The sequence below is a fragment of the Mytilus edulis genome, chromosome 14 (genome assembly GCF_963676685.1).
Source record: "Mytilus edulis chromosome 14, xbMytEdul2.2, whole genome shotgun sequence".
NCBI lineage: Eukaryota > Metazoa > Mollusca > Bivalvia > Mytilida > Mytilidae > Mytilus > Mytilus edulis.
In genome coordinates, this window is record NC_092357.1 from 5241254 (window position 1) to 5261771 (window position 20518).

General features: G+C 32.9%; 1 protein-coding gene across 1 annotated transcript in view; it reads left to right on the plus strand.

Moving 5' to 3' along the window:
• LOC139503037 (solute carrier family 2, facilitated glucose transporter member 5-like) overlaps window positions 1-20518 on the plus strand; it is a 59050-nt gene that overhangs the window by 35931 nt on the left and 2601 nt on the right. The window contains exons 10-15 of the mRNA XM_071292713.1: window positions 564-722; window positions 1050-1184; window positions 2598-2785; window positions 6129-6344; window positions 8221-8296; window positions 9300-9427. Of these exons, the coding sequence (XP_071148814.1) occupies window positions 564-722; window positions 1050-1184; window positions 2598-2785; window positions 6129-6344; window positions 8221-8296; window positions 9300-9427 (902 nt within the window). The remainder of the gene's footprint in view (window positions 1-563; window positions 723-1049; window positions 1185-2597; window positions 2786-6128; window positions 6345-8220; window positions 8297-9299; window positions 9428-20518) is intronic.

Below are 20518 nucleotides of genomic sequence, written 5' to 3' on the forward strand. Positions count from 1 at the left end.
CTATGTTGTTTGTCTTTTTCATTTTTAGACAAATTGTTTGGTTTGGTTGGGGGGGGGGGGGGGGGGGGGCAGAAAAGACTGCATTGAGAGGAATAATGTGTTATTTTAGCCCTCACTATTGCTTGGGAAAAAATAATCACGAATATAATGTCTAGTACTCTACCCATGTTAAAACTACAATAAAGTATAGCTTACATCAATTATTTCTTAACTATAGGCCACCATATAAAATGATCAAAAACCATACTGCATAGTTTAATAAGCTATAAATGTCCAAAAACAACAAATTTAAAACAATTTAAACTAGAAAGCTAAAAATACCCCTTTTTAAAGAAAAATTGATGAATTTTGATTTTTCATTTCCATATAACAACTAATGTTTGCTTCAACTAAATATTATGAAACTTGTACCCAAGGGATATTACTACAAAACTTGGATCAATTGCCAAATTTGGTGTTTTTCACTTTAACCTTTTTTGAGTTATGTCCCTTTATAACATATAACAGGGGCATCATCTGTGTCTCCATTGGATTTAAATTACCATTCATTCTTTTGTTTATAGGTATAGGTTTGATATTGTCTGGAATGTATGCCATGGAAATTTCCAAGTTTACTATTAATAGTGTCAAAGGATCTTATGGAACGTATGACAGATGGTTCCAGCTTTCTATCACTGTAGGAATTTGCTGTTCATCCCTTTTGGGTATTGATAAACTATTAGGTAAGATAACTTCAATTTTACAATCTATCATAAATTGGAAATTATACCAGACTTAGAATGATCTTTAAGATACCACAGACTAATTTAAAACCAATTTTGAAGCAGTGAAGTATATACAATGTTAAGTTCTTGCTCATTAATTAATCATTTTTATTCTAAGGAATATTTCAATGGTGATTGAACATGAGTAAGGAAACAGCTGACTTAACTAGCTTCTTGTATGAAGTTTTGTATAATGTACTGAAAAATGATGCCCTTTCCTCAATATTGTACATTGCAAATTCACATGCATTGAATTAAATTTATTATTATTAATTTGATTATTAGGCAATAAGGAGAGATGGCCTTGGTTATTAGTTCTGAATGCAGTACCAGCATTAGCTAACTGGTTTCTCTGTTTTTGTCCTGAAAGTCCTGTTTATTTATACCTTCAAACATCAGATCCATTGGGAACTAAAGAAGGTAATTTATTTGCAAAATTTGTATTACTACTTTTAGCACTAGCTGTGTGAGGACACAATAAGATATAGTTTGAAAAGATAAAGAATATTGCTGTTTAGTTCAAATTAAATGGTGTTACAAACAAGTCTGTAACACTGTGAGCAGTTATGCAGTAGGTTAGTAAAGAAGTAATTTGTTGTCTGTGACAAAAGTTGCAGAAAGAGAGACATAGGGATTGCTTGTCAGCAACTGCAATTGCTAAGGTGTGAAAAATTGTAAACTTTTCTGCTTCGGTTGCTTTGATAAGAACTTCTTTCAATAGATTATTGATATTTAAATGAAAGTTGCATTACTATCAGTGCATATCAGTTTCACAACTATTTTGAGGCCCTGCCCTCTATGGCATGATTTAGTGACTTTGAATTAATTAGCAAATTTAAATGTTTATATAAAAAATAAGATGTGGTATAATTGCTAAAGAGACAAATCTACACAAGAGACCAAATGACACATCAACATATAGCTATGGCCTTCAACAATGACCAAAGCTTGTACAACAAAGTCAGCCCTGATATGATGAATGTAAAACAATTCAAACAAGAAAACCAACAGCCTAATTAATGTAAAATAAAATGAACAAAAAATAGATATGTTACACAGCATCAAATGACTACCACTGAATTACAGGCTTATAACTTGGGACAGGCACATACATACAGTCATTTTTCTGCTCTTGTTAGTTTGATAGGATTTACTTGTGATATATCTATGATATTTTGTATGACATCGCTTTATTATCAGTATATATCAGTTTGGAAACTTTATTTTAATGAAACTTGTATAATTTTTCGAACAATTTTGAAAATCAGTGCTGATTAAAAATTTTGAAAAGAGTTGCCCCTTGGAAATATGAATTGTATTGGGTATTGCTTTTTATATCAATATAATTAGTACTTGAGCGTTTATTTCTCTAAGTTATTTGTAAAATGTTATAAAGAAAAACAAAAATGGAATTTAACTTAGTTATTAGTTGGATAGATAAAACATGTGTAAACCGTGGGGATATTTGCTATAAATGGCCCAATCATGATAAAATGGAACCATTCAATTACAATTACAATGGCCTAACTTTAAACAAAACAATGAAGAAAAAACATATATGACAGACAACCACTGAACTACAGGCTCATGACTTGGAACAGGCACATAAGGAATCTGGCAAGGCTTTGTGAACACTGAACCCTACCCTTAACCAGGGACATGATCTAGCAAATGCAACTTATAGCTAATTATCAATGATGTCGAGCATCAGATTGTCCTTTTTCTGAATTTTCAGCTGACAGGCAAGACATATCTTTGTGTCAATAGTTTAATGAATTCTTACATCTGAGCCAGAATCATCTTGTACTTGTTTTTAAAAATCTTTTATTTTAGCCTTGCAGAGGTTATGTGAACGTGAAGATGTTCATTTTGAACTGTCAGATTTAAAAAAGGAGGCTACCAAGCAGAAAAGATTAAAGTTTTTAAGTCTAACAGAACTTGTCAAGGAGCCAAAGTTAAAAGTATGCCTGTTTTTGGTATGTTTTCTGCAAATTGCTCAACAGCTGTCAGGAATAAACACTGTAAGTATGACAGGAGTGGATTGCCTAGTGATTTTTATGCAGTTAAGCTGCATTATGCAAGCACCCTAGATTTGTGTTCGACCCAATAAATGCTGAAATACTTGCCATTTTTATTATCTAGCTCGCTACTATGTTATATATAACTAATTGAACACTTTTTTAATACTTTTTATTCTGGATTACAAAAAATATGACCAGAAAAACGTTAAATGATCGTCGATTTATCCAAAAGTTTTGAAGTTACACATAGGAAGTAGTGCCTATTAAGAATCCTTGTGTAGTTCATTATGAGTTGTGCTTTTGGCCAAGATGTCAAAGAACTATTGTATGAAATATTTAATCGCCGAAAATCTCTTAAGACAAGTAGTTTAGATTTCCCAAATGGCAAAAGTCGTAGGAATATTGTTTGTCATCAATACGTAGGTAGTCTATTATATAACATGATAATAAGTTCAACTGTTCATGCTGTTGGCGGCAATTTCAAATTAGAAAAAAGAAATTTTCGTATCTTTTCAATTTGGAGGCAGGTGTGCAAATTAGCGGTGGTCCGAGGTCAGCGACCTTCCACTTTTGCAATTGGAATTTCGACTAGGATAGTTGGTTTCTAGCTACGCCCAATGTAGTCACCTTCCACTTTAAAGAAAATAAGAATTAACTTTGCAAACCTTTTCACCATGTTCACCAAACCAAAGTCTCCAATTAAACGAGCTAAAAACTTATTTTTATCATTATTATTCATGACAGCGATGTTCATTTTGTTCAACCGCTAGCTTTATACAGAAAATCGCCGACAAATATTGTATAAATTCGAGTAAAATCGTATCTGATTGACAAAAACATTATTTTAAACACATAACAATGGAGGCCGTGAAGACAAAATTTTACAATATCGGATCCGATTAAGGAAGCAGATAAGGGTAATTCCGGGTTTGGCGATCCAAGCAGGTGAAAACATACATCTATGTAAATGAATATAAACACTAGAATTGTAAACCAAAAGATGCAAAAGAAAGAAAAAGCAGAAAAATATTTTATACAGAAACTCAAAATTCTTTTTGACAAGTTTTAATTTAAAAATCCAATACAACGTGACAGCTGGGAACAGTATATCTAACAATATACATGTTCATGGTCACAGTCTAAATTTTCTTTATCAGTGATAAATGATAATAATGCATGTGAGATGCTTTTAAGGTGTAAACATATTACTGCAATTTCGAAGGGTTATTTTTTATCTCATTTTTGAAGGGTCAATTAAAGTAGCTGAAAGTTTCTTTCTTTATTTTCATAAATAATGCAACTTTATTATATATACCTGAATGTAGGTAAATCATATGATATATAGGTGGCATCCTTTGGGCCACTCTACCCCTCCTGTGTAATAACTTGGAAACAGTCGAGCTCCCCACCCCTAAACCATATGAGGGGCAGATCCAGGATTTTAGGTTAGGAGGGGCGCAAACTTCAATTTTCTCCGAGCAGAGCGAGGCTAAAAAAAATTTGAGGTAAAATTATCGGAATATTCATTATTAAGCTGAGAACAATCCCCCGACTGAACCCGCCCCTGCATATATTCAAGTATAGGACAATATAATAAATAAAATGAAATATAGGGGGAGTCCCTGGAGTTTCCCCACCCTCTCCTGTTTGAGAACTTGGAAAAGGTCGAGATCCACACCCCTTTTCATGTTTGTGACGATATGAAAAATCAAATGAAATATAGGAAGAGTCGTTGGGGTTCACCCCAACCCTCCTGTTTTAGAATTTAAAAATGGTCGAGATCCCACCCCTAAACCATATATATTCATGTATGCAACAATATAACAAATAAAATAAAATGTAGGGGAAGTCTCTAGGGTCACCCTACCCCCAGAGGCGGTTCCAGAAATTTGTGTAAGTGGGGGCCCACTGACTGACCTAAGAGGATGCCCGCTCCAGTCACGCTTCAGTGATTCCCTATATAAGCAACCAATTTTTTTCCCAAAAGGGGGTAGGGTGGCCCCACCCCCCCTAAATCATCTGCCTACCCCTACCTGTTTGAGAACTTGAAAACCGTTGAGATCTCCACCCCTAAATTATATATATTCATATGTATGGGACAAAATAACAAATCATTTACATTTACTATGGGCAAGTCAGTCAGACCTCACCTTTGATCCCTGTTGTAGTGAACATTTGTCTGATTCGTGTCTCATAACTTTTGTACTACAGAACACAAATTCAGTTTTCTTTCCAGGGAAACCAGTCCATTCATACTATTACATGTTCATACTAAGTCAACTGGAACTTCTAGCAGTCAAATAAAACCAAGGTTAACTACCAAGTAGAACAACTGCAATCATTGGGAACTTGTACCACTGCAGACTCACCATAAAAAATATACATTGCTATATGCATTGCTTTTGAAACCTTGATAAAATATAAATTATTTGCCTTAATAAATAAATCATTAGATAAACATAAATGTACTATACATGAATGTTTAATGTTAAGGCAACTTTGCCACAGTTTTCATAATTACGGTTGCCTTGGTTTTTGGTTAACTGCCTTCAGCGCTTACAGCGCTTTGATTTTTTGTTTTGATTGTCCGGATTTTGACAATCATCATAAAAAATTTCAGAGCCTGATATGGTTGTGTACATACTATTGAAGCAAAACAATGGTTAAAGAAGGGATGAATTAGAGAGATCTCTCTTTATAAAAAAGAAGATGTGGTATGATTGCCAATGAGACAACTCTTCACAAGAGACCAAAATGACACAGAAATTAACAACTATAAGTCATCGTACAGACTTAAACAATGAGCAAAGCCCATACCGCATAGTCAGCTATAAAAGGCCAAAAAATAACAATGGAAAACAATTCAAAAAAAAAAACTAACAGCCTAATTTATGTAGTTTATGTTTCGTTTACTTGATTTTGATTTTTTTAAATTAATGGCCATTATTAGTTTTAAAAAATCTTTGCATTATCTTCATTATGAGGGATATTCCATCAGCAACTTTTTTAGTTTATGTCTGGTTAATTTTTTTTAGACTTAGAAATTTTGTCTGTTTCCCAAAATAGATTGATTGATTGATTGTTGGTTGCTTTACGTGGCATTAGCACAACAAATCCTTAAAATACAATATTGGAGGATAAATATCAAAGCAAAATATTTTTTTGTTGTTGTAAATCTTTAGATTATTTTAAGCTTGCTGCAGATGTAACCAGATGTGCAAGCAGATAAAAAAAAGACTCAATGTATACTGTCATTAGAATTTCACACATAATCCTAAAGTTTTATTAGGCAGCTTAATGTTAAGAATTCCTCATGACAATCAGTGGTGTTTATTGTTTACAGGTGATTGCATACTCAGGATTTATATACCAAAGTTCAGGGGTAGAAATAGACCTGATTGAGTGGATGGTATTTGGAACAACATTGATAAATGTTATCATGACAACATTTTCCTTGGATTTGATGCAGAAAAATGGAAGACGATATGTACTTTTGGCATCTACATTATCTATGGCTGTAGCTTTTTTTGTGTTGTTTGTCTCCAGTAATCTCTGTCAGGTACATATTACAACATTCATACCTGCCTACTGTCACTATTTGCGGGGGATTTCCCCCATGGAGGCTCCTAAATTGAAATTTTGAAAGAGCAATTTTGTCCACAAATTAAACAAAATAATTAATTTTACAATGACTTTAGGCTTATAAAAGTATGAAGAAGCCAACGAAAAACATTAAAATGTATTTGCAGGCCCCCTTGAAGGTTTTTTAAGACTATGACAGCCATCTTGCACGCAAAACCCCCATGGGCATTTTGAAAAGTTGGCAGGTAGGAACATTTGAAAATAAGAAAAGGAAGGATACATGAGTTAACAACCTCTTGCAACAATAACATATAATGGGCATTTTTCAATAAAAACGTACTTTCTTGTCCCAGCCACTTTAAAAAAAATGTGTTTGATCTTTGCAAGTAATTTTTTGTGCAGTCAGTACATTGAACAAGATATAACATTTTTAAGTAAAGAAACAGTTTATTTTTTAGAGGGATTGATAAGATATTGATTCCTGAATGGTCCAAAACAACCAAAATGGCATGTCCCTAGACCGCCTGTTCAACATTCATACTGTAAAATATCGTAAAAAAATGTAGAAATAAATATTAATTTTACTTAATATAAGTTCTTTAATAATTCAAAAGTATGTTTAGAGCCAACATATTTTAATAAACAGCTTTTAACATAGGATTTTTTATTTTAGAAGGTGTGTCCCTAACACAATGTCCACTACGAAACGAAGTCATTAAAACTTGCTTATAAACAGTTTTATAAAATCAATGTAATTTTTTGTTTGCAAGAGATATAAACATTAGGGTCTTACAAAAGAAGTGATGCTTTTATAATGGCAATTAAACTGTTGGTAAGAAAAATTGAGCACATCAAATGGACCAGAGTGATACTGTATTTTTGTAAATGTCCACTACGAAACGGTTCAAATCTCCTTCAGTAACTGGTTTTAAAATTATGAAAAAAATATCAGTGTACAGCTTGATAACGCTTTGATGAATACAGTCAGTCTTGTTACTATTGCAATATAAGGGGTTGTGAGAAAAAAATAAAACATGTGAATACGTCCCCTACAAAACAAGTTTGGGAGAAAAACGTTTCGTAGTGGACACTACCACTACCATGCAGTCTTTTTTCACTCTTTTTTCAATTATATTCGTGCAAAGCATATAACAAAGGTTAGTTTCATGTAATTTTTATTACGTTTTTATTAACATAGAATAGGGTTGATGTCAACTACGAAACTTTTTGTCCACTACGAAACGGTTTTGTCAACTACGAAACGCATGAAAAACGTCCATATATTTGTTGATTCATTAGCGTTTGTAGTATATTAGATCTGTAGCTTTCTCAGGTAACTGGAAATAAATTTTGCTTACTAAATAAATGATGCCCCTGCTATAATGTGTCTTGACAACACCTCTTGATGTATGACGTCAAAGAGTAAAATAATCACGTTTATTTCACATGTGAAATTATCGGTTTTTCTTTAACTGGGATATCAATGTAATCCATTGCAACCAATGTAATAAAAATGATTAATTAATTGAAATATGTACAATGATTTGAATGTTGTCTTTTCTTTTACATCTGATGTAAGATGTTTTAAACCATCTTTTTGAAATCTATAGTTGGAGTCAGTTTCTTAGAATATTGACCAAAACTATCAGATAAACTGCTCTGGAACAGTCTATAAAACAGTTCTCCTGACACCACAAAACACTTTCTGAAAGAAGCAGTTCTATATGTACTATAAAACAGCATTTAAGAATTTTTAACATTTTGCTATCTTGAATATTTTAAATTCATTTGATACTATTTCCTTGTACATGTAACATATGTATATGAAATAATGTACGTGTTGTATTTTTCAGAACTATAATACCATATGTCCATATGTTGCAATAGTATCAGTCTTTACATATATTGTCTTTTTCTCTATAGGACTAGGTAAGTGTAAGAACCCATCTTGTGTTTTCTAATTTTAATATGTTTAACAACTGCTAAGTCAATAAAATAAAGCAGGGGTATAAACTAGTTTAGATTCTAAGGGAATGCATCAAGCATTTCCATAATGAACATTGGGCTAGTACGTATACAGAACTCTTAAAAAGATGAATTAATTAAACAAATGCTTGTTGAGTGGTGCTTTCACTACAAACCATCATACAGAGATTTTTTTCTAAACGCTTTCAGATGTTGGGCTGATTTTGGTATGTAAGTTAACCATGATGAGTTACAGATCAAGTTTAAGTTTTGTTCGGCTCGGCTAATTTTTGAGGTAATTTCAGGCTTTGAACTTTAATATTTTTTGGAAAATCACAGTTATACGGACCTTTTTTCTAAATGCTTTCAGATGTTGTGCTGATTTTTTGTATGTGAGCAAACCATGATGAGTTACAGATTAAGTTTAGTTTCGTTCCGCTCCTCTAATTTTTGCCAAAATTAAGGATTTACAACTTTCAAAATTGTTGAAAATCTCAGTTTTACGGACTTATTTGCTATACGCCTTCAGATTTTGAACTGATTTTTTATATGCGAGACTACCATCATGTTTGTATCAACATTTGTTAGTGAAATTGCAGATTTTCCAACTTTTTGAGACAGGACCATACGTGTCACTTTGACACATCTAGTTTTCTAACAGTGGTTGCTTGTATACTGTCAATAATAAAAAAATATAAGTTATGTAGTTGTCTGAATTTTTTTTTTATGGCTATTAAAGATGAAGGCTCAATTAGTTGGTCTGTTTTGTAGGCTTCTTATAAGAATCAAATTGTCAAACAGTATCAGATTTTCTATAGAGACTTATTTAACCGGAAGTAGATTGACAGATGTATTGATATTCATTTACATAAGGTGGATTTCTATGCGACACAGCTCATTTTATGTAATTTTGTTGAAGGATCTGACATCTGATGGATGTTTTACAAAAGTCATTTTACATTTTCAGGTCCAATACCATATATAATTGTTCAAGAATTGTTTGGACAAGAAGCGCAGGGTGCTGCATTTAATGCATCAGTTGCATTGAACTGGATATTCAACTTTCTTGTGATGTTAGTCTTTAGAGTTTTACAGGTTAGTCTGATCAATGTTTATCATGTTTTATTTTCATCTATGAAAAAAGTAATGCTACAATTGGATGCATGAGGTCAACATGTTAGAAAATACAAAACAGTATACAATTATTGCAAAGCAGATATCAACTTAAAGACCAAAAGTAAAGCCAACCTAAGACACAGATTCAGAACTGGAGAAATTTATGTTAATTTAAACATTATTATGACAGCAAGTCACATTAAAACAATATCTATATTTTCATGACATTACAGAAGTACTAAGCTAATTATTCTGTTGGTAATACCTTTCCAGTAGTGGTTTAAGATAGACTTCATAGATACTCATCATTAAAGTACAAAAGAAAAACTCATTTATCTTAATCGTATGCGTAGAAGACTACTCTTTAAGTATGTATAAGAGCTTCAAATTTTTCTTACAAAACTCTTAGGACTCTTAGGACAATTTTTGGACACATTTAGATATTACAAACAAAACTTCATATTCCTATTGTTGGCCAATAAAAGCTTTCTGAAGGCAAACACGATTGATATAGCAAACCACTAGCTACAAGTCAAAGTGATTGCAGCATTATTTGCAGACAAATTGTTTACATTCAAGCTCAAACAAACAATACAAACTTACAATGAAATAATCAGAAATCATCAAAACATACTGCATAGTAAAACAGGTCACTAATAGTAAATAAATAATACATAATATGTGGCATGCAGTTGTATACACATTGGCACATCTCATTTTTATGTAGATTCTTTGTAAATAGGTAATTTTAACAAGTTGAAGGAGAAATATTTCTGGTATGCAGGTGTATGAACATTGACACATCTCAATTCCATGGAGATTATTTGGTCTGCCCCTAAGTCATTGTCTCTTGACTTTTTAAAAAAACGTTTGCATAGTATTCATATATTTGCGTATTTTTATGCCTTTACTTTTCTACATTGGCTAGAGGTATAGGGGAGGGTTGAGCTCTCATAGACATGTTTAACCCCGCCGCATTTTTGCGCCTGTCCCAAGTCAGGAGCCTCTGGCCTTTGTTAGTCTTGTATTATTTTAATTTTAGTTTCTTGTGTACAATTTGGAAATTAGTATGGCGTTCATTATCACTAAACTAGTATATATTTGTTTAGGGGCCAGCTGAAGGACGCCTCCGGGTGCGGGAATTTCTCGCTACATTGAAGACCTGTTGGTGACCTTCTTCTGTTGTTTTTTTCTATGGTCTGGTTGTTGTCTCTGACACATTCCCCATTTCCATTTTCAATTTTATTGTAAAGTTTGTGATTAAGTTATTTATAGATAATCACTTATTATAAGTAAATTATATTTGGTATGCATTTTTATTATTGTAGCATTGCCATGTTTTGTTCCCACACAAATTATTTACCCCTGTACGTTTACTTGGTCAACATTGAATATTTTCCATAGGTTTTTTTTTTTTAAACAATTCTTCATAAATGAGATATTATTTAGTTTTGGATTTTAAAGAATCTTACAAAGATTATAAGTCAAGAGTAATTTCATTTCTTTTTGCTTTTTCTTCTCTCTTAACTCCCCCGTTTTTTAATGCAATAAATGTTTAAACGATTTTATTAAATTTTAAACACTCCTCCCTCCAATGAAAATAAAATAACAAAAATAAGTTAAATAACTAAGACAAACTTTAAAACACACTGAAAGTAATTTTAAGAAATAAGAAAAAAAAGGAAAGGGTAAAAATTTATGAATCGATAAATAAATATCAGGAAATACCAATGTGAAGAGGTAAAAAGAAAAATGAAATGAGAACCACTTGCATTCACTATCAGTTTCTCTCAGTCTCTCATACACACATACAATTCTTACTTACATACACACACACATAACTTACTTATGTACATAATTATTGTTTATAAGTATATGCATCAAAGTATAAACAAAAAATAATCAAAAAATTTGCTCACAGATTAATATCGTACTCTATAGTGGAAATACATATTGTAATGGTGTTCAAAATTTTTTATGTACATTATTATTTTTCTTTACATTATAATATTCATATGACTGATATTGGTTTATTCTATTTTCAAAACCAACAATATTAGGAGTAAGTTCCTTAAACTTACAATTATATTTATAATTTTTTGCTACTATAAATAAAAGATTTATAAATAAGCTTTCTGAATAGAAACCAAGGAATATCTGCTTTTTACTGATGGCAAAATCCCTGCTATACAATCTTATTTGCTGTAATAATGATGACCAAAATTGAAACGTTATTGGACAGTCATAGAAAAAATGTACAATAGTTTCGTCATCAAGTTTACAAAAAGTACATGAACTAGAATCTTTCTTCTTTATCTTGTACAAAAAAGAATAATATAAGAATAAACTAGAGGCTCTGAAGAGCCTGTGTCGCTCACCTTGGTCTATGTGCATATTAAACAAAGGACACAAATGGATTCATGACAAAATTGTATTTTGGTGATGGTGATGTGTTTGAAGTTCTTACTTTACTGAACATTCTTGCTTCTTACAATTATATCGATAATGAACTTCGCCCAGTAGTAACAGAGAAAAATATTTGGTAAAAATTTACATAAATTTACCAAATTAATGAAAATTGTTAAAAATTGACTATAAAGGGCAATAACTCCTTAAGGGGTCAATTGACCATTTAGGTCATGTGGACTTATTTGTAGATCTTACTTTGATGAACATTATCGCTGTTTACAGTTTATCGCTATCTATAATAGTATTCAAGATAATAACCAAAAACAGCAAAATTTCTTTAAAAATTACCAATTGGAGGGCAGCAACCCAACAACCGGTTGTCCAATTCATTTGAATATTTCAGGGCAGATATATATTGACTTGCTTAACAATTTAACTCCTTGTCAGATTTCCTCTAAATGATTTGGTTTCAGAGTTATAAGCAAAAAACTACATTTTACCCCTGTTCTATTTTTAGCCGTGGTGGCCATCTTGGTTGGATGGCAAGGTCACGCCACACATTTTTCAAACAAGGTACCTCAAAGATGATTGTGATTAAGTTTGAATTAATTTGGCCCAGTAGTTTCAGAGGAGAAGATTTTTGTAAAAGATAACTAAGATTTACGAAAAATGGTTAAAAATTGACTATAAAGGGCAATAACTCCTAAAGGGGTCAACTGACCGAAATATTTGTAAATCTTACTTTGATGAACATTATTGCTGTTTACAGTTTATCTCTATCTATAATAATATTCAAGATAATAACCAAAAACAGCAAAATTTCCTCAAAATGACGGGGTTGACCGATTCATCTGAAAATTTCAGGGCAGATAGATCTTGACCTGATAAACATATTTACCCCATGTCAGATTTCCTCTAAATGCTTTGGTTTTTGAGTTATAAGCCAAAAACTGCATTTTACCCCTATGTTCTATTTATAGCCGTGGCGGCCATCTTGGTTAGTTGACCGGGTCACGCCACACATTTTTTAAACTAGATACCCCAAAGATAATTGTGGCCAACTTTGGATTAATTTGGCCCATTAGTTTCAGAGAAGAAGATTTTTGTAAAAAATTACTTAGATTTATGAAAAATGGTTAAAAATTGACTATAAAGGGCAATAACTCCTTAAGGGGTCAACTGACCATTTCGGTCATGTTGACTTATTTGTAAATCTAACTTTGCTGAACATTATTGCTGTTTACAGTTTATCTCTATCTATAATAATATTCAAGATAATAACCAAAAACGGCAAAATTTCCTCAAAATTACCAATTCAGGGTCAGCAACCCAACAACAGGTTGACCGATTCATTTGAAAATTTCAGGGCAGATAGATCTTGACCTGATAAACATTTTTACCCCACATCAGATTTCCTCTAAATGCTTTGGTTTTTGAGTTATAAGCCAAAAACTGCATTTTACCCCCTATGTTCTATTTTTAGCTGTGGCGGCCATCTTAATTGGTTGACCGGGTCACGCCACACATTTTTTAAACTAGATACCCCAAAGATGATTGTGGCCAAGTTTGGATTAGTTTAGCCCAGTAATTTCAGAGGAGAAGATTTTTGTAAAAGATTACTTAGATTTATGAAAAATGGTTAAAAATTGACTATAAAGGGCAATAACTCCTAAAGGGGTCAACTGACCATTTCGGTCATGTTGACTTATTTGTAAATTTAACTTTGCCGAACATTATTGCTGTTTACAGTTTATCTCTATCTATAATAATATTCAAGATAATAACCAAAAACAGCAAAATTTCCTCAAAATGACCAATTCAGGGGCAGCAACCCAACAACGGGTTGACCGATTCATCTGAAAATTTCAGGGCAGATAGATCTTGACCTGATAAACATATTTACCCCATGTCAGATTTCCTCTAAATGTTTTGGTTTTTGAGTTATAAGCCAAAAACTGCATTTTACCCTTATGTTCTATTTTTAGCCGTGGCGGCCATCTTGGTTGGTTGACTGGGTCACGCCACACATTTTTTAAACTAGATACCCCAATGATGATTGTGGCCAAGTTTGGTTCAATTTGGCCCATTAGTTTCAGAGGAGAAGATTTTTGTAAAAGTTAACGACGACGGACGCCGACGGACGACAGACGACGGACGACGACGCCGGACGCCGGACGCAAAGTGATGGGAAAAGCTCACTTGGCCCTTCGGGCCAGGTGAGCTAAAAAGGAATAATTTGGTGCAGTATTTGTATTGAAAACTTTTGAAGTAGGTCTCTTTGCAAGACTTCCTTAGTAGCATAAAATATGTTTGCTAATTTTCAATTTCTGAGTCTATCAGCTACTTCCATTTCTGAATTTTTAGCTCACCTGGCCCGAAGGGCCAAGTGAGCTTTTCTCATCACTTGGCGTCCGTCGTCGTTAACTTTTACAAAAATCTTCTCCTCTGAAACTACTGGGCCAAATCAAACCAAACTTGGCCACAATCATCATTGGGGTATCTAGTTTAAAAAATGTGTGGCGTGACCCGGTCAACCAACCAAGATGGCCGCCACGGCTAAAAATAGAACATAGGGGTAAAATGCAGTTTTTGGCTTATAACTCAAAAACCAAAGCATTTAGAGCAAATCTGACATGGGGTAAAAATGTTTATCAGGTCAAGATCTATGTGCCCTGAAATTTTCAGATGAATCGGTCAATCGGTTGTTGGGTTGCTGCCCCTGAATTGGTAATTTTGAAGAAATTTTGCTGTTTTTGGTTATTATCTTGAATATTATTATAGTTAGAGATAAACTGTAAACAGCAATAATGTTCATCGCAGTAAGATCTACAAATAAGTCAACATGACCAAAATGGTCAGTTGACCCGTTTAGGAGTTATTGCCCTTTATAGTCAATTTTTAACCATTTTTCGTTAATTAAAGTAATCTTTTACAAAAATCTTCTCCTCTGAAACTACTTGGCCAAATTAATCCAAACTTGGCCACAATCATCTTTGGGGTATCTAGTTTAAAAAATGTGTGGCGTGACCTGGTCAACCAACCAAGATGGCCGCCACGGCTAAAAATAGAACATAGGGGGTAAAATGCAGTTTTTGGCTTATAACTCAAAAACCAAAGCATTTTGAGGAAATCTGACATGGGGATAAAAATGTTTATCAGGTCAAGATCTGTCTGCCCTAAAATTTTCAAATGAATCAGTCAATCGGTTGTTGGGTTGCTGCCCCTGAATTGGTAATTTTGAGGAAATTTTGCTGTTTTTGGTTATTATCTTGAATATTATTATAGATAGAGATAAACTGTAAACAGCAATAATGTTCAGCAAAGTAAGATCTACAAATAAGTCAACATGACCAAAATGGTCAGTTGACCCGTTTAGGAGTTATTGCCCTTTATAGTCAATTTTTAACCATTTTTCGTAAATTAAAGTAATCTTTTACAAAAATCTTCTCCTCTGAAACTACTTGGCCAAATTAATCCAAACTTGGCCACAATCATCTTTGGGGTATCTAGTTTAAAAAATGTGTGGCGTGACCTGGTCAACCAACCAAGATGGCCGCCACCGCTAAAAATAGAACATAGGGGTAAAATGCAGTTTTTGGCTTATAACTCAAAAACCAAAGCATTTTGAGGAAATCTGACATGGGATAAAAATGTTTATCAGGTCAAGAACTATCTGCCCTGAAATTTTCAGATGAATCGGTCAATCGGTTGTTGGGTTGCTGCCCCTGAATTGGTAATTTTGAGGAAATTTTGCTGTTTTTGGTTATTATCTTGAATATTATTATAGATAGAGATAAATTGTAAACAGCAATAATGTTCAGCAAAGTAAGATCTACAAATAAGTCAACATGACCAAAATGGTCAGTTGACCCCTTTAGGAGTTATTGCCCTTTATAGTCAATCTTTAACCATTTTTCATAAATCTAAGTAATCTTTTACAAAATCTCCACTGAAACTACAAGGCCACAATCATCTTTGGGGTATTTAGTTTGAAAAATGTGTCCGATGACCTGGCCATTCAACCAAGATGGCCGCCACGGCTAAAAATAGAACATAGGGGTAAAATGCAGTTTTTTGCTTATAACTATGAAACCAAAGCATCTAGAGCAAATCTGACAAGAAGTTAAATTGTTAATCAAGTCAATATCTATCTGCCCTGAATTTTTCAGATGAATTGGACAACTGGTTGTTGGGTTGCTGCCCTCCAATTGGTAATTTTTAAAGAAATTTTGCCGTTTTTGGTTATCTTGAATACTATTATAGATAGCGATAAACTGTAAACAGCAATAATGTTCATCAAAGTAAGATCTACAAATAAGTCAACATGACCTAAATGGTCAATTGACCCCTTAAGGAGTTATTGCCCTTTATAGTCAATTTTTAACCATTTTTCGTTAATTAAAGTAATCTTTTACAAAAATCTTCTCCTCTGAAACTACTTGGCCAAATTAATCCAAACTTGGCCACAATCATCTTTGGGGTATCTAGTTTATTAAATGTGTGGCGTGACCTGGTCATGATTCATCTAAGTTCATGATAGATATAATTGTAAGAAGCAAAATCGTTCAGTAAAGTAAGAACTTCAAACACATCACCATCACCAAAATACAATTTTGTCATGAATCCATTTGTGTCCTTTGTTTAATATGCACATAGACCAAGGTGAGCGACACAGGCTCTTTAGAGCCTCTAGTTTTGAAGAGGAGGTTGAAATATATGATCAATAAGACTCTTATACACAAATTTGGGTTTCTTATTATTAATAATCTGATTACAAAAAGCATCAGATATGTTGACATTTGCAATCTGTTGAGAATCACAGTATTCTTTTATGTGATCTTCAATACATTTTGGAATATTGGAGATTAGACTGTAATATTTCTGAAAATCTGTTAGAATCTTATGTCTAATCTTTTGAAATGTAGAGAAGTCTTTGTTTTGACCATTAACAAGGTCTTTTACATACTGTACACCAAAGTCCCTCCATTGCATATAAATAGTGTAATCTGAAAGTGGCACAAAATTTAAAATATCTAGCGATAATATATCATTTGTACAAGCCTTGGTAAAAGGCTTTGCAGTATGTAAGCAAAATAAAACATCTTTTCAAAAAGGATTCTTAACATAGCCATGAATTTCTAGCAGTTTTTATAGGACCGCAAAAATTGAAAAAATTTTGGTCGTATATTGGTATCACGTTGGCTTCTGCGTCGGCGTCGTCGTCCGAAGACATTTGGTTTTTGCACTCTAACTTGAGGAAAAAGTAAATAGAAATCTATGAAATTAAAACACAAGGTTTATGACCATAAAAGGAAGGTTGGTATTGATTTTGGGTGTTTTGGTCCCAACAGTTTAGGGATTAGGGGCCAAAAAGGGCCCAAAGAAGCATTTTTATTGGTTTTCGCACAATAACTTTAGTATAAGTAAACAGAAATCTATGAAATTTTAACATAAGGTCTATGACCACAAAAGGAAGGTTTGGATTGGGATTTGGGAGTTAAAGTCCCAACAGTTTAGAAATTAGGAGCCAAAAACAAGTCCTAAATAAGCATTTTTCTTGGTTTGTGCACAATTACTTTAGTATAAGTTAATAGAAATCTATGAAATTTTAACACAAGGTTTATGACCACAAAAGGAAGGTTTGGATTGATTGAGGGGCCAAAAGGGTCCAAAATTAAACTTTGTTTGATTTCATCAAAAATTGAATTATTGGTGTTGTTTAATCTAACTGTGTATTCAGATTCTTAATTTGTGGTCCTTTTTTTCAAATTGGTCTACATTAAGGTCCAAAGGGTCCAAAATTAAACTTAGCTTGATTTTAACAAAAATTGAATTATTGGGGTTCTTTGATATGCTGAATCTAAACATGTACTTAGATTTTTGATTATGGGCCCAGTTTTCAAGTTGGTCCAAATCGGGGTCCAAAATTATTATATTAAGTATTATGCAATAGCAAGAAATTTTCATTTGCACAGTATTCTGCAATAGCAAGAAATCTTCAATTGCACAGTATTGTGTAATAGCAAGAAATTTTCAATTGCACAGTATTGTGCAATAGCAAGAAATCTTCAATTGCACAGTATTGTGCAATAGCAAGAAATCTTCAATTGCACAGTATAGCACAATAACAAGAAATATCTAATTGCACAATATTGCGCAATAGCAAGAAATTTTCAATTGCACAGTTTTGCGCAATAGCAAGAAATATTCAATTGCACAGTATTATCCTGTTTTCAAATTGGTCTACATTAAGGTCCAAAGGGTCAATAATTAAACTTTGTTTGATTTCAACAAAAATTGAATATATGGGGTTCTTCAATATGCTGAATCTAACCATGTTTTTAAATTTTTAATATTTGGGCCCGGTTATCAAATTGGTCTACATTTAGGTCTAAAGGGTCTAAAATTGAACATGATCTGATTTCATCAAAAAATGAATTCTTGGGGTTCTATGATATGCTGAATCTAACTATGTATTCGGATTAAGTTCTTAGACCACATTCATTCTGTGTCATAAACCTATGTTGTGTCAACTATTTAATCACAATCCAAATTCAGAGCTGTATTAAGCTTAAATGTTGTGTCCATACTTGCCCAAACTGTTCAAGGTTCGACCTCTGTGGTCGTATAAAGCTGCGCCTTGTGGAGCATCTGGTTCTTTTTGTAAAAAAAAGACTCTGTCACCACCAAATGTGGTTAACTCAGACAGTAATAATGTCTGCAATGATCCCTATAAATTCAAAAGTCTTCTAACCAAGCTTATTTTTAGATATGTACTACAAGATGACAAATGCACCATGTTCGAACGTCCCTGCATAAAATCCCCAATTAGCGTATTTTATACCTTTTAATTTCCCATTCCAAATAAAGTTATAAAAGAGTGTATTTAACTCTTTATTTTAATCTGGGATATATTTGGTAAAGCTGTGAGCAACTGAATTACATTTGGTAATGCCAGAGCCTAAATAACAGAAATTTTACCAAGTGATGTAAGTTTTCTATGTTCCCAAGCCTTAAGTATTGATGAAATTTCCTTGAATTTCTTTGTGAAATTTATATCTAGTATAGCTTGTAGTTCTAATGAAAAATCTATTCCTTAAAAGTTTGAAATTTGACTTTGTCCATTGAAGATTATTATTAAGACAAAGTACAAAGAATATCAATAATGTGGTCATTTTTATAAATTTCCTGTTTACAAAACTTTGAATTTTTCGAAAGACTAAGGATTTTCTAATACCAGGCATAAATTACCTTAGCAATATTTGGCACAACTTTTTGGAATTTGGGATCCTCAATGCTCTTAAACTTTTTACTCTTTTGGCTTTATAAATATTTTGATATGAGCGTCACTGATGAGTCTTATATAGACGAAACGCACGTCTGGCGTCCTAAATTATAATCCTGGTACCTTTGATAACTATTTACACCACTGGGTCGCTGCCACTGCTGGTGGACGTTTCGTCCCCGAGGGTATCACCAGCCCAGTAGTCAACACTTTGGTGTTGACATGAATATCAATAATGTAGTCATTTTTTATAAATTTCCTGTTTACAAAACTTTGAATTTTTCAAGAGTAAGGATTTTCTTATCCCAGGCATAAATTACCTTAGCCGTATTTGGCACAACTTTTTGGAATTTTGGATCCTCAATGCTCTTCAACATTGGAATTGTTTGGCTTTATAAATATTTTGATATGAGCGTCACTGATGAGTCTTATGTAGACGAAATGCGCGTTTGGCATACTAAATTACAATCCTGGTACCTTTGATAACTATATATGGTCTGAATATTTTTTGGTTCCAATCCAAACAGCTTAGGTCTTGGATGTATTCATTTTTAGTCCTGAGACCCTGTGAAAAGATCCAAAACATTTTAAAGTCTCCCCTTAAGATTTTTCCTTTCCATCCAAATCAAGAAAATGTGTCATCAGCATACTGGCTCCACAATAATTCTTTGTTGTGAATAGGAATACCATGGATGTCAGATGTAGATTTTAGTTTTAGAGCTAATAATTCAACACTTATAATAAAAAAAAATTGGGATTAGGGGTCAGATTGTCTACAGCCTCGCTCAAAATTGAAGAAATTTGATAAATTGCAATAATTATTTATTACACAACTTTTAGCTTCTGAATAGATGCATATAGATGGTCAAAAATTAAAGCTTTTCTGAGCTTTTACTAGAAAATCCCACTCAACAGAATTAAATGCTTCCTAAAAATCAACAAGCAACAGTAAACCAGTCATATTATACTCTTCCAGCTAGTGCATAAGATCATATAATAAGCGACAACTATTTCCCCCAATAAACCTATCTTTAATAAACCCATTCTGAGTGTAACTTATAATAAATGGCAAAACTGGTTTGAGTCTATTAGCTATAGCTGCTGAAGCTATTTTAATGTCAGTATTCAGTAAACTGATGGGTCACCAATTACTCATATATCTCCTATATTTTTCATCTTTTGAAATGCAAGTAATGACACTCTGATATTGAAAACTAGAAACATTTCTATGCTTATACCCAAAATATAAAGATTGATATACAAATGGACTGAGATCTTTCCAATATAAAAATCAACTGTTCATCCATCAGAACCGGGACTTTTACCATTTGTCATATGTTTAAGTGCCAAAGCACATTCATCAAATGTCAAGTTAC